This window comes from Magallana gigas, chromosome 1, assembly GCF_963853765.1.
Source record: "Magallana gigas chromosome 1, xbMagGiga1.1, whole genome shotgun sequence".
In the NCBI taxonomy this organism is placed as follows: domain Eukaryota; kingdom Metazoa; phylum Mollusca; class Bivalvia; order Ostreida; family Ostreidae; genus Magallana; species Magallana gigas.
The window spans coordinates 12,434,662-12,449,653 of NC_088853.1; the positions used below are offsets into that span (position 1 = coordinate 12,434,662).

The 14,992-nt window shown below is 33.8% G+C and overlaps 1 protein-coding gene across 1 annotated transcript; it reads right to left on the minus strand.

Moving 5' to 3' along the window:
* Window positions 1-5,363: 5,363 nt before the first annotated feature.
* Window positions 5,364-7,731, minus strand: LOC136275568 (high mobility group nucleosome-binding domain-containing protein 5-like). Its single transcript, XM_066085141.1, has 2 exons — window positions 7,665-7,731; window positions 5,364-6,373 (listed from the first exon to the last, which is right to left on the minus strand). Exons 1-2 carry the CDS (start codon window positions 7,729-7,731, stop codon window positions 5,364-5,366), a joined length of 1,077 nt encoding a protein of 358 aa, XP_065941213.1.
* Window positions 7,732-14,992: the final 7,261 nt, after the last annotated feature.

The following is a 14,992-nucleotide window of genomic DNA, read 5'->3' on the forward strand; positions in this document are numbered from 1 at the left end:
AAACCGCATTCAATGCTTATATCTTTTTTTCATACTGATGTCTTTTTGTATGAAATACACATTGTATGAAATGTATATGTGTATTGCGCTATAAAGCCAGTCATGAAACATACACGGAGCAGTCATATTACTGCTTACTGCTTACTCCTTACTGCTGCCATCAAAGAATTATTTATGATACCCTAAAACCTTCAAAATAAGCCGCAGCTTATTTAAACTTTTGGTTAGAAAGTGGAGGCTTATTTTTAAAACCGTCTTATTTTCATTTCGCAGCGTAATATTCATGCAAAAACCCAGTAAGTGACGAGTGCAAACTCACAGCTTATTATCAAAACAATAAATTGAAACCAATCGATTGTGAATTTCGTGTTTGTTCTTAAAACAGGATACCTAGGTAAACATCAGTAAAAGTCAAATTAGAAGGGTTCAGGGGCTTTTAATTCTGGGCGCCCGTTTTTAAAACAGTGAGCTTTTAGCAGTGAAGGCTACAAGACGTACGCCTACACCGAGAAAAAGTTAAAACAGGGAATTTAAACGTAGTGTCACAGAACATTACAATGAGCTGTCACTTAGCAATGCAAAAAATCGCATAATCGAAACCGTTATGTATTTTGGAATTGACAAAAGCAAGGTTAGGTGTTGGATTAAAACAGAAATAAAACTGGAAGAAACGCCAAAAGGTTAAGAATCACAAGGATCTGGCCGAAAATCATTTTATCCTGATATTGAAAAGCAGCTCCATCGTGAATTTAAAGAAATTCGGGAGGACGGATTAAAGGCAAAATCATGGTGGTTAAAATCACGTGCAGTCGAACTTGCAAATTCGGACTTCAAATGCAGCCGCGGCTTGTTCAATAATTTAAAAAAACGGTACAATTTATCATGACGGGCACTAACCAGTGTTGCTCAAAATCCACCAGATGCTTAAATTGAGGCATTTAGCAGTTTTCATAAATTTATTCGAAAAAACGCTTGCAGAGACTGTACGGACCCCAATGGTCGCTATAAATTTGTTGCAAACATGGACCCCTTCTGTTTCAGCTAAATAAAGGGAAAACATACGAATCAACTGGTGCTACTAAAAGTATGGTGCAGAACAAAGAAATCCGGACTTGACTATAGACAGACCACAGTACAATGCTGTATTATCTCGGACAGCGTTAAACGCATCAAACCGCTTGTTATATTTCTGGGAACTGGCCAGCGAATTCCTTTCAGTAAAAAGGTGAAGTATGATAGTCGCGTTGTGGTTCAATTTCCACAAAATGCATGGTGTGACGAGCAAGTTATGTTGTTTGGGATTGACAATATATGGAAACCTCTAGCAAACCAGTTCAAGCCAATAATGTTAGTCCCGATGTACACAGAGCCCAAAATACGGCAACGGTAAAATCAAAGTTCCGAGAGATCGGTACAACCTTAGCGCTCATTCCTGGTGGATGTACAAGTGAACGCTAACCCCCTGTCAGAGTGCTTCACGGTCCACTAAAGAAAAAGATTGAGGAAAAAAAGGACAAGCATCTACACGCAAACAGAAAACATTGGCTTGAGGGCACTTTCATAGCTTCAGAGAGGTTATTAATGAAACGGTCGCTATGTGTTGTTTTTACATCGAATGATTTTTCACACCTCAGTTTTGAATGCTTTGCAATTTACCTTAAATTTAGATAGCAAACTTGAATGCCATTGTGGGATCGAAATATTAAGTCATTGGCACTCTAAATATCTTAGGGCTTAAAAATCAAAGGTTTAACGTTTGTGTAAAAAAAAGTCTGCCGTGCTGCCGTATACATTTTGACGCTCACCGTGTAAAGACATTTAAAAGGCAATTACGTGACGTGATTAATCCAATGGCGTCGGGACTTTCTAGTCCGAGGCTGAAATTTTTTTTTTGCAACTTAAATGACACATACCTTTATGTTTAAAAGATACTCGAATGTCGAAACATATAAATATAAAATACCAAAAGGACAACCTTTCATGTTGACTTTAGAGGGACTTGGACACGATTTGAGCTATAAAAAAAAATTCAAAATCTATTTTTTGCAATTGTTATGTCTAGGGTTGTTAATATAGAATTTTTCAATGCTTTGACAAAATTTGAAAGTCAAATATCGAGTTACAAGCGAATTACAGCGGTTATAATTCTTTGTTTTGTTAAAAAAAGCTCGAGTCCTGCTAATGTTTACATATTTGTTGTATTGGTATAAGTTTCAATGTAATGTTGCTTTTTATTGTAATGAAATTATTTATGAACCCATTTAATCAGATTATCTTGTTTCCACAAGTTATTTTGATAAAAAAAAATGGCAATTTTTTTGCATTAAAGTATTTGTAAACAAATATAAGACTCGAGCTTTGTTTACATAACAACGACTTCTTTCCTCTGTATTGCGTTTGTAACATGACTTCTAAAATCCTAACTTTGGTGAATCATTCATAATACAAAAGTAAACTATTTTATAAATAGATATCAAAAATATAATTTTTATCTGAAAACGTGTCACGGCCCCTTTAACAATTTTAATGAATTTGTTTTAATATAAAGAAACGTTTCAGCCACTGCATTTATTTGGTTCTTTGAAAATAATAATGCAGTTTGTATTAATCTTCTAACAATGTTTTCAAAATTTTAGTTATTATATATTATTAGGAAGAGACAGTTTCTTATTGCCATTTTTAATAATAAACAATCTGTTTGAAAACATAGAATCTGTTACTCACAAATGTTCTCGAAATTACCATTTTCGTAATCTTAGTCTCCGTTTTTAGCTCACCTGAGCTGAAAGCTCAAGTGAGCTATTCTGATCACATTTTGTCTGTCGTCCGTCTGTCTGTCTGTCCGTCAGTCCGTCTGTAAACGTTTCACATTTTCAACATCTTCTCAAGAACCACTGGGCCAATTTCAACCAAACTAGGCACAAAGCATCCCTAGCCTAACGGGATTCAAAGTTGTGAAAATTAAGGACTACGCAAAGGGAGATAATTAGCTATTTATGAAAATTTTCGAGAAATTTTCAAAAATCTTCTTCTCATTAACCATAAGCAAGGGAAGCTGTGTGTGAAAGCATCCTCAGGTAGTGTAGATTCAAAGTTGTGAAAATCATGACCCCCGGGGTAGGGTGGGGCCACAATGGGGGATCGAAGTTTAACATAGGAATATATATAGTAAATCTGTAAAAATCTTCTCCTCAGGAACTAATCGGCCAGGAAAGCTGACACTTGTGTGGAAGCATCCTCAGGTAGTGTAAATTAAGAATTGTGAAAATCATGACCCCCGAGGGTAGGGTGGGTCCAAAATGGGGGATCGAAGTTTTACATAGGAATATATGGAGTAAATCTTTTAAAATCCTCATCTCAGAAACTAATCAGCCAGGAAAGCTGAAACTTATGCGAAAGCATCCTCAGGTAGTGTAGATACAAAGTTGTGAAAACCATGACCCCCGCAGGTAGGGTAGGGCCATAATGGGGGATCGAGGTTTTACATAGGAATATGTAGAGTAAATCTTTAAAAATCTTCTCTTCAGAAACTAATCAGCCAGGAAAGCTGAAACTTGTGTGGAAGCATCCTCAGGTAGTGTAGGTTCAAAGTTGTGAAAACCATGCACCCCTGCGGGTAGGGTGGGGCCACAATTGGGGATCGAAGTTTAACATAGGAATATATAGAGTAAATCTTTAAAAATCTTCGTCTCACTAAACTAATCGGCCAGGAAAGCTGACACTTGTGTGGAAACATTCTCAGGTAGTGAAGTTTTACATAGGAATATAAAGATTAAATCTTTAAAAATCTTCTTCTCAAAAACTAATCAGCCAGGAAAGCTGAAACGTGTGTGGAAGCATCCTCAGGTAGTGTAGATACAATATTGTGAAAATCATGACCCCCGGGGGTAGGGTGGGGCCACAATGGGGGATCGAAGTTTTAAATAGGAATATACAGAGTAAATCTTTAAAAATCTTCTTCTCACAAAACTAATCGGCCAGGAAAGCTGACACTTGTGTGGAAGCATTCTCAGGTAGTGTAGATACAAAACTGTGAAAATCATGACCCCCGGGGGTAGGGTAGCTCCACAATGGGGGATCGAAGTTTTAAATAGGAATATAAAGAGTAAATCTTTAAAAATCTTCTTCTCAGAAGCTAATCAGCCAGGAAATCTGAAACTTGTGTGGAAGCATCCTCAGGTAGTGTAGATTCAAAGTTGTGAAAATCATGACCCCCGGGGGTAGGGTGGGGCCACAATTGGGGATCGAAGTTTTACATAGGAATATATAGAGTAAATCTTTAAAAATCTTCTTCTCAGAAGCTAATCAGCCAGCGAAGCTGAAACTTGTGTGGTAGCATCCTCAGGTAGTGTAGATACAATATTGTGAAAATCATGACCCCCGGGGGTAGGTTTGGGCCACAATGGGGGATCGAAGTTTTACATAGGAATATATAGAGTAAATTTTTAAAAATCTTCTTCTCAGAAGCTAATCAGCCAGCAAAGCTGAAACTTGTGTGGTAGCATCCTCAGGTAGTGTAAATTAAGAGTGGTGAAACTCATGACCCCCGAGGGTAGGGTGGGGCCACAATAGGGGGTAGAAGTTTTACATAGGAATATATAGAGTAAATCTTTAAAAATATTCTTCTCAAAAACTAACCAGCCAAGAAAGCTGACACTTGTGTGGCAGCATCCTTAGGTAGTGTAGATTCAAAGTTGTGAAAATCATGACCCCCGGGGGTAGGTTTGGGCCACAATGGCGAGCCAAAGTTTAACATTGGAATATATAGATTAAATCTTTAAAAATCTTCTTCTCAGAAACTAATCAGCCAGGAAAGCTGAACTTTGTGTGAAAGCATCCTCAAGTAGTGTAGATATAAAATTGTGAAAATCATGATCCCCAGAAGTAGGGTGGTGCAACAACGGGGGGTGGGGGGCAAAGTTTAACAAATGAATATATAGAGGAAATCTTTAAAAATCTTCTTTTCAGAAACTAATCAGCCAGATGATTCTTTATAATTGTTAAGACTTAGGCCCCAGGACAATTCTTTGGCCTCACAAGAAGGTTCAGGGTTTGATGTAGGTTTATATCCCATATACAAACTATTGTTTAGGATCTTTTTGAGAACTGCAATACTCAACTTATGATATGACTATAAAATCATCCTGTTAGAAAAGGGACTAATGATCAAAAACATAAGAATATCCAGGGGAAAAATGGATTTTATTTATACAGGATCTACATGTATTATTGTACATTGTCCAGATAGTTTGTATTATGACTCCATTAAGCTCTTTTATCATACCTATTGTTCATCAGGTGAGCGATGTGGCCCATGGGCCTCTTGTTAAAATTATTTTCATGATTTTGTGAACGTTTTAACTCTATTGCATCTGTCTTCCTTCTTTCAAGAGGTCCTGGACATTGCCATATCTATCCCCTTCGTTATGATCATATTTTTCTGTATCATTTTTTACCACTTCCTGAATATCCACTTCCGTTTGAACATGTTCAAAATCGTCGTTAACATTGCCATTTCTATCCCCTTCGTTATGATCATATCTTTCTATATCCTTTTTTACTACTTCCTTAATATCCACTTCCGTTTGAACATGTTCAAAGTCGTCGTGAACATTGCCTTGTCTATCCCCTTCGTTATGATCATATCTTTCTATATCCTTTTTTACCACTTCCTTAATATCCACTTCCGTTTGAACATGTTCAAAGTCGTCGTGAACATTGCCTTGTCTATCCCCTTCGTTATGATCATATCTTTCTGTATCCTTTTTTACCACTTCCTTAATATCCACTTCCGTTTGAACATGTTCAAAGTCGTCGTGAACATTGCCATTTCTATCCCCTTCGTTATGATCATATCTTTCTATATCCTTTTTTACTACTTCCTTAATATCCACTTCCGTTTGAACATGTTCAAAGTCGTCGTGAACATTGCCATGTCTATCCCCTTCGTTATGATCATATATTTCTGTATCCTTTTTTACCACTTCCTGAATATCCACTTCCGTTTGAACATGTTCAAAGTCGTCGTGAACATTGCCATATCCATCCCCTCCGTTAAGAGCATAACTTTCTTTCTCCTTTCTTACCACTTCCTTAACATCTACTTCCGTTTGAACATGTTCAAAGTCGTCGTGTCCATGATTGTCATATTTATCCCCTCCGTTGTCATATCTTTCTTTCTCTGTTATTTCTACTTTCTTGGTAGTAGCTTTTTCCGTTTTTCTAGTTTTAGTTGCATCGTGTATATAATAATGAGCATTATCTTCATCATCATCATAATATTTCTCCTCTCCATAATAAGCATCTCTTTCTGCGTTATAACGATTTCCATTGTATCTTTCTCCATTATTTCCATTGTCGCCATTGTTATGGCCTTTAAATAGAAGTTAAGAAAAGAAAATTAGTTTGTGTCTTTTCCATTGTCAAATAGCCTTCAATATTTAAACTGTTTTCCACGTAGTGCCCTTGAATAATAGTGTCTATGACATTGACTTGTCAGTAGATATAACCATAGTAAATTTAAAAATTATCAATTTAAAAAAAAAACTTTAAAATATTAAGCCATTGTGTATTAATATTATCTATAAATGTGTCAATTTAAACATTGACGTTACAACTCAATTTTAGACTTAAACTGTTCAAGAAATTTAAGGACTAGAATGTATCTTTCCTGTACAATTATGTATATCTTCTATGTATAATTACGATTAATATACATATTTTTTTTTATCTTACCATGCGAACAGTTACATTGTTTTAACCTACGGCGAATTAACTTCATGATGTTACTTATGAACTAAATTAGTCCTGTTCGCAAGCTTTTTATTTATTAACAGTTTTGTTGACTCCAGAATAATTAGTTTAAATATTGAGGTTTAGTTTCTTTCAATTATCTAATATGCTATCTCAACAATGGCAACTAGTAAAGCTATCTTCACTATAATAGATTAGTATTAACTGTTTGGCTACCCAGGAGATAGCATGCCCCCCACCCCCCCCCCCCCCCCACCATCTATTTACCACATTGTTGTTTCGGGAACGATGCAATGTTATCGCCATTAAAGCAAGTAATAAGGTACGAAATACTTTTGTAGATTAAAAACAAATACAATTGGGTGTACTATTTTCGTTCAAGATATATAAGGCGGTTGTCGTTAAAATGATGATATAATTTTTGGTAAATTTCATAGAAAGGTCACTTAAAAATGTAAACCAACTAAATCAAAAAGAAAAAGTATTCTAAAAATTTTACGTGTATAATTCATTGGACGATAACAAGTTTATACACCCTTACACTTAATATTTTTTAGAGGACAATCGATTTATTTTATTTTCTCCATAAATTGCATTATGAACAAAGAATCATTCTAACAAATAAAATCAAAAATCAAAAATATGATCTTTATTATTTCTTTCTCAGAGAAAGCGCTAGGTTTAAATACTTTATTTTATTCATTAAGATGATATATGTAGTAAAAACCTCTTTCGCACGTCGGTCATCTGGCCTATCATTTAAGATTAACGTATCATTTCTGATGTATTCAAAACAAAAAATGGTTTGTTTATCTGAATAAGTTGTATCTCTCATATCTTTTTCATTCCGCTCTAAATAGTCATGATTGACCATTGATTTACTTATTTCGGTAAAGGTGTACCCAACTCACCATGTGGATATGCTGAGACATTTGCTAAGGCAAAACAGGCGAACGCCAAAAACATGACGACCTTCATTTTTGTCTTAAGGTCTACGTTAGGAATTCTAGAAAGATACATAATATTGGATAATTATTTAAAAAAATCAATTGAAATTGTACATTAATTCATTCATCTGCATGCATTCTCTTTATAATATAACTTCTCAATATAGCTATCATCAAGCATTTGAAAAAGAACGCTAATTACAATATCGGTGAGTTCCAAACCCAGAAATTAAGAAAGAAAATCCGAAATATATTCACGATTAAAAATTGTTTCTAATATATATTGCTGCAATTTTACAGCGCGTCACTGAAGTTTACTTTCACAGTTATTTATCTTATATTTTAAAGAAAATCACTTACCAATAAAACTGCAACCGATTCTCCTCGTTTCGCGATCTTGGACACACTTACCAGGGAGAATCAGTTGAATTTATACGCTAGCAGTGGACGACTGGCCTTGGCCATATAGTTATGATAAAGCATATGTCAAAAATATGATGTAAATGATGACAAAATACATAAATTGAAATTCTAAATGTAATACAAAAGATTAACATTAAATTAAATGGAGCATAAATTAAAGAATAAGACAGCGTTATGTAATTCTACGGTTGAGGCTTTATTTAAAATGCTTACGCATGCCCTGTGTCTTTTATGACGAATCACAAGTTAAATAAGATATCAAGCGCGTGTTTAAGATTTATCTTATCATTATCCGAAGCATGCATAAAAGTTGCAACAAAACATATGTCTTTATCTGCCTAAAACCATACATATATTGATAATTGAATCTACTTTAATTTTTTTTAATGAAATCATAAAATGACTAACATAAATATTAGTTGGTAAAAAAAAAATCCCGAAAACAATCTTTCGTTTGATTATTCTTTAGATCTCTTCAATACCAATGCACATTTATAAAAGCCAAAATAAGCAGGGCACTCTAATGGGAAAGCTGGCATTATTACTATGAAAAAAAAAAATAAGAGTTTGTAAAACGCTATACCGTATTTTCAAATAAAGTCATGTTTAACTTCTAGCATAATGTCCCTATCCCGGTATACAATTTTTTAACAAATTTTTAAGCCATCTTGACACTCATATTTTGTTCTACATTACATTTTGAAATGTATGCCTTAAAAGCTGAATAACATATAATTGTAATATGAAACAATATTTGAACATTTTGATAATTCAATCTGATTCAGTGTTCTTCAAAAAACAAAAAACAAAACAGATGAACTCTTTTCAATTCACTAGCTATTTTAGATAAGTGCTGCTTAAATTATAAAATCATCTTGAATTAAGCAGACAAAAGCAAAATTAAACCATGGCGTTGCGTTTCAAAAAATAAAAACCAGTTGTTGAATATTCTAGTTTTTTTTTTTAAGTTAAATCTCCTGATACATTTAAGACTTTGTGATTTCTAAGTACTTTTGTTCGAAAGTTTTTATTTTCCAGATGTAAAAATATAGCAGAGTAAAAGAAAAAAAAACATCAAAATAATTATTAAATTTATATTGCAACACTTTACATGTATAAGGTAGAATAATTCTAAATTTGTCGAATGTCATTTTGTGCCCCAGTTTAAAGTAAACTTTTTTGACCAGTAAATGGCTGACAGCAACAATTCATTAAATCAAGTGCTTGTTAAAAGTTATGCGTACTTGAACAGGAAAGGCACATATACTTATCAAGCAAGAAAAACCTTGAATGTGACTTTTTGCTTTTAATTATAGTATTAAATATAATTTCTTTGCTCAAACAAAGAAAACATGACTTTTTTAGTAGTAGGACGTTAGTTTAAAGATTCTTAACAGCGGTCTTCGTAACGATACTATCTTTAAAATAAATTGGTAAAAAAAAAACTAATTCGATAAACTCATCATGATGTGCAGTTTTACTTTCTAGAATTAAAAAAAAATATTTGTTTTCCTTAGATGCGTTTTTTAAATTTGATTTGAAAAGCTGAATGTTAATATGCAATTTTCAAAGACTGAACACTGTTTACAGGTATTTCAGTGCTATGACAAGTGACCTCGGTGTAACATGAATTACAAAGATAGTTTACATTTTACCTTCAATGCTTTCACGCCCAATGAAAACGGTGGCTGAGACTTAAAAAAGAATATAAATAAGTCTGTATATTACCTGATTGAACACTACCTACCTACACGTGACCGAGCTCATTACAGATTTTATAAATCCTAATTAGTTTTTGGAAAGTCAAATTATTAGTTTCAAATGGGCTTAGAATATAACATATTATCGATGCTTAATAAATTATGTATATGGGGAAAATGTCATTACATCCACACCGAGAGAAATAAAGAGAGAGATAGAGAGAAGAGGGAAAAAGAAATGAGAAATATTGTGTGGGCGTGTGTGTATACAAAAATTATGATTTGAATAAATCATATTAGCAACAAAAAATTGAATCGATTTCCTAATAAGCATTAGGCTTACAGATTTAAGATGTAATATATTATATGTAAACAGTTAATTACAGTCAGCTCGCTTGTCTCTTGTTTCACGTGTGATTGTAACTGTTTTTAATGGAAAAACGTATTTTAACTACCGCTGTGATCCTCATTTTTTCAGTAACTTAACCTCCTTTTACAAATAGTGCCGACCAAACCCAAGCTAACCCCGGAACTATTTTAAAGTCTGCCAGAACGAACTTTTGTCAACCCTAGCCTGATCCAAAGCAAACCAAGGGATTTTAAAGAAAAGCTGATCTTTAATCAAGTTAAAAACATCAAATGTGCGAATAAAAGAAATTTTGTTTATCATTGTTGTATCACTGGATGAAAAATCAAGTTTCAGCAAAACTGAAACTATATGGAAACCTTGCTGAAACTTGAAGTTGAAGTTTCATGTATAGTTTCCGCAATGCGGAAACCATTATATCGATTCAGCAAGTATCCGTTAGGTTTCAGTCAGCAGAAACTTTAGTCTAAGATTCCTGATGGTTTCCGCAATGCGGAAACTAAATTTGAATCGTGTGAAAAGTTGCGTAAATTATTATGGAAATATCAATCAGTTTCAGAACATTTCCGCTAGGTTTCAGTATGCTGAAACTTTAAGTTAAGATTCCAAATGGTTTACGCATTGCTGAAACTATTACTAAAATTGATTTGAGTTTAATAGTGATAATATCTTTTATTTTCAACAGGTTTAAGTTTAATTCTAGCCTAATGATAATGAATCCGTACATACTAAAATGTATAGTAAGGTTTCAGCGTGACTGAAACTATATGTTTACATGTAACTATCTTCAAATGTGGCAAATAAGGCGATTAAGAACCTTACTAAGTAATTAATTGAATTTGAAAAGAAAAACTGATGTCTGATCTTGTTTAATGCATATGATAAAATCATTAATCTTAGGTACTCGGGCACGTGTATACATGTGTATACATTCTTTGTCCAGGTGACCTCCTCTGTGATTTTCCTATATATTCTGTGTGGATTGCAGGGTTTTTTCTGTCAGGAGTGAACAAAAGACTGTTACATAACATATACACAGTACGAAGCGTGAGTTTATAACTGGAGCCCGGCGGGAATTTTTTTTCAATTTGTGTGTACCTGAGTTAGTAAAACTGATAAGTAAATTATAATTATTTAGTAAAATAAATTAATATACCTATTTTGTAAGACTCCTTCTTAAATCGTTTAGTTATCATTTGAATGAACCTTGAGGTACAGTAACTGATTAAGCAAACAAATTAAGATAAAGTCGTTGTAAATTTTTACAATCATACCAAATATTCGTACAACCTGAAGTTTAGAGCTAATTCATTTCTTTTTTAATACCATGCCAACACATGTACACAGGAATTTTTTTTTCATTCTACAGTTGATAATAACAAGTAAAACCCACTTGGAGTTTGAGTCTAATATAGTAATTGTTTAATTATTTACATGCATTTCAGACTTCACTACATGTATGACTGTATCATGATTCACTGGCATCGGAAGCAAATTGAAAGTGGGGAGGGGGGAGGGGCTAGACTAATCCTCAGAAATATTGAGGAAAAACCCTAATTCCCAAAATCATAAAAATCCTAATCCATGGGGGGGGGGGGGGGGGGGGGGTGTTACCTATACTATATACTTCCGAAAATAAATTTCCCTACACAAAATTTGTTTCCCAAAATCATGAAATTTCTAATCCGTGTCGGGGGGGGGGGGGGAGGGCTAGTATGCCTATTACTCCAACTTCTCAATCTTTCAAGGTAAATTTAGGAACAATTACAAGTGGGGGGGGGCTATGTGCCTAATGGTTAAGTGTAACTTTGCACTAAGCGCCCCCCCCCCCGTTCGACGCCTAAATGATTCGTGCATTTCTATACTTTGTATTTACTTTCTGTACTGTAAACACAGATATTGATACATGTTTATGAAACATGCATTTGTTTCTGTTATAAGATATAATAAGCATTATTTATAGTTTTACGTTGTATTACAAAATCAGTTTGAAATCCAGCGCTAGCCATGTGGTGCACGTGATTTTAACCCCATTTTTAAAATTTGATTATACATTCGTATACATTTGATGTAGAAAGTATACTAAATAATTAAAATTATATTTTGTTTAAATATCAGTCCGACGTGTACGTCTTACTTCCCGGCTTGTTTAACGCGTTTGTATTTTGATTTCATAAGTATTCTTAACGTACTGTTCATCGTATGACCAATCAGTGCACATGTGTAACTGTAAAATAATTGCCATCAATTCATCGTAGTTGTAAATTCACCGTACGGGTGAACGCTGTTAACCGGACCCCGTTAATTGATCGGCATCTAATTATATTTGTGATTTCTGTGTGTTCATGCAGAACCTGCTCTGTGATGAACATAATATTTTCACACCTCTATATTTTGAATAAGAATATGGCCGTGCTTAGAATCGCGGTGAAAATTGGACAAGTCAAGACTAACTTGTCAGTAAACTATATATGGCTCTATCATATTTAGTTTGGCAAAATCATCAGTACATGTAAATAAAATATAGTTAAAGACAAAATCTGATACATATGTCTCATTAGAATTTGTTTAATTTCATAAGACATTTGTAAACAAACGGTCGGACATTTTTTTTTGTTAATCACGTGTTACAGATACAATTGTAACAAACACACGCCCATACTTTGTCGTATTTAACCAGGAAATACTGAGTCCGACAGTTCTTATTTAAAATAAATATACATGTAAAAAGTATACTATTTGGTAAAAAATGATAATTTTGATTAAATATTATTCATTTTAAACTATCCCAAGATGCACTTTTCCAAGATTTAGCGGGTTGTGATTGGTCAGTATCGGCGCACTTTATGAGTCCGAGCGAAGGTTAAAATGGACAAGAAGGTGCTGTTGAAAAATGGAAAATTGAGAAGCATTAATAGCCTCTACAACAAGGAGATAATGCAGGAACGAAGAACTCATGTCAAGGTAACTTAATTCACAATATAGATACTCCGAATAACATTTTCAAGGCTCTTATTTATCTCTCATTTGTAAACAAGATCTCGCGCCATCAAATCAAGATGGCGTCATTTTTTCAAACTTGGTTCGGCATTTTAATTTTTATTACCGTATCCCTTTAAAATATACGTTTTGACCAAGTTAACCATTAACCAACTTTATGTGCATGAAAATCAAGATTATCCAGGGTATACACATATATAATTATATAAACGTCCCTAATATATGAATGCTTGGTTGGTAAACAAGACGAACAATGAATCTTTTGCACATTTGAATTTACAAACTCTAAATGTAACGTAAATATTTAAAACAAAATTATTAATTAAATCCGGAAAATGAAATCTTTCACGTTTTTCTTTTTCAGCATTGACAGCATAGAAAGTTAATGTTTCCGGTGACTAGTTGCATCCTCTGTTCGGTGATGCGGGTGAATGTTTTGACCAGCTGGACGATGTGAACGCAAGGTATTGCTTTGAAATTGATTCTTATCACCATTAACATATACATGTGTTGGATGTTTATAATTTACTGTAGTAATTTTTGGGAAATCCAGGTCTAAGTTCTTGAAAAGGGGGTTGATGGGGGGGGGGGGGGTGTGAAACACACTTATTTTCATAGTTATGACATAGTTTAAACAGCAACTGGCAACTTTATAGTAGCTTCCACTGGATGAAAAATCAAGTTTCAGCAAAACTGAAACTATATGGAAACCTTGCTGAAACTTGAAGTTGAAGTTTCATGTATAGTTTCCGCAATGCGGAAACCATTATATCGATTCAGCAAGTATCCGTTAGGTTTCAGTCAGCAGAAACTTAAGTCTAAGATTCCTGATGGTTTCCGCAATGCGGAAACTAAATTTGAATCGTGTGAATAGTTGTGTAAATTTTTATGGAAATATCAATCAGTTTCAGAACATTTCCGCTAGGTTTCAGTATGCTGAAACTTTAAGTTAAGATTCCTGATGGTTTCCGCAATGCGGAAACTAAATTTGAATCATGTGAAAAGTTGTGTAAATTATTATGGAAATATCAATCAGTTTCAGAACATTTCTGCTAGGTTTCAGTATGCTGAAACTTTAAGTTAAGATTCCTGATGGTTTACGCATTGCTGAAACTATTACTAAAATTGATTTGAGTTTAATAGTGATATCATTTATTTTCAACAGGTTTAAGTTTAATTCTAGCCTAATGATAATGAATCCGTACATACTAAAATGTATAGTAAGGTTTCAGCGTGACTGAAACTATATGTATACATGTAACTATCTTCAAATGTGGCAAATAAGGCGATTAAGAACCTTACTAAGTAATTAATTGAATTTGAAAAGAAAAACTGATGTCTGATCTTGTTTAATGCATATGATGAAATCATTAATCTTAGGTACTCTGGCACGTGTATACATGTGTATACATTCTTTGTCCAGGTGACCTCCTTTGTGATTTTCCTGTATATTCTGTGTGGATTGCATGGTTTTTTCTGTCAGGAGTGAACAAAAGACTGTTACATAACATATACACAGTACGAAGCGTGAGTTTATAACTGGAGCCCGCCGGGAATTTTTTTTTTTCAATTTGTGTGTACCTGAGTTAGTAAAACTGATAAGTAAATTATAATTATTTAGTAAAACAAATTAATATACCTATTTTGTAAGACTCCTTCTTTTAAAATCATTTAGTTATCATTTGAATGAACCTTGAGGTACAGTAACTAATTAAGCAAACAAATTAAGGTAAAGTCGTTGTAATTTTTTACAAATCGTACCAAATATTCGTACAACCTGAAGTTTAGGGCTAATTCATTTC

What these genes read in the sequence shown, in the direction of transcription:
- LOC136275568 (XM_066085141.1), bottom strand. Translation starts at nt 7,731, where the DNA reads ATGAAGGTCGTCATGTTTTTGGCGTTCGCCTGTTTTGCCTTAGCAAAT. An exon ending in TGTCTCAGCATATCCACATG is followed by an intron (nt 6,374 to 7,664) that starts GTGAGTTGGGTA and finishes TTCTATTTAAAG; the next exon opens with GCCATAACAATGGCGACAAT.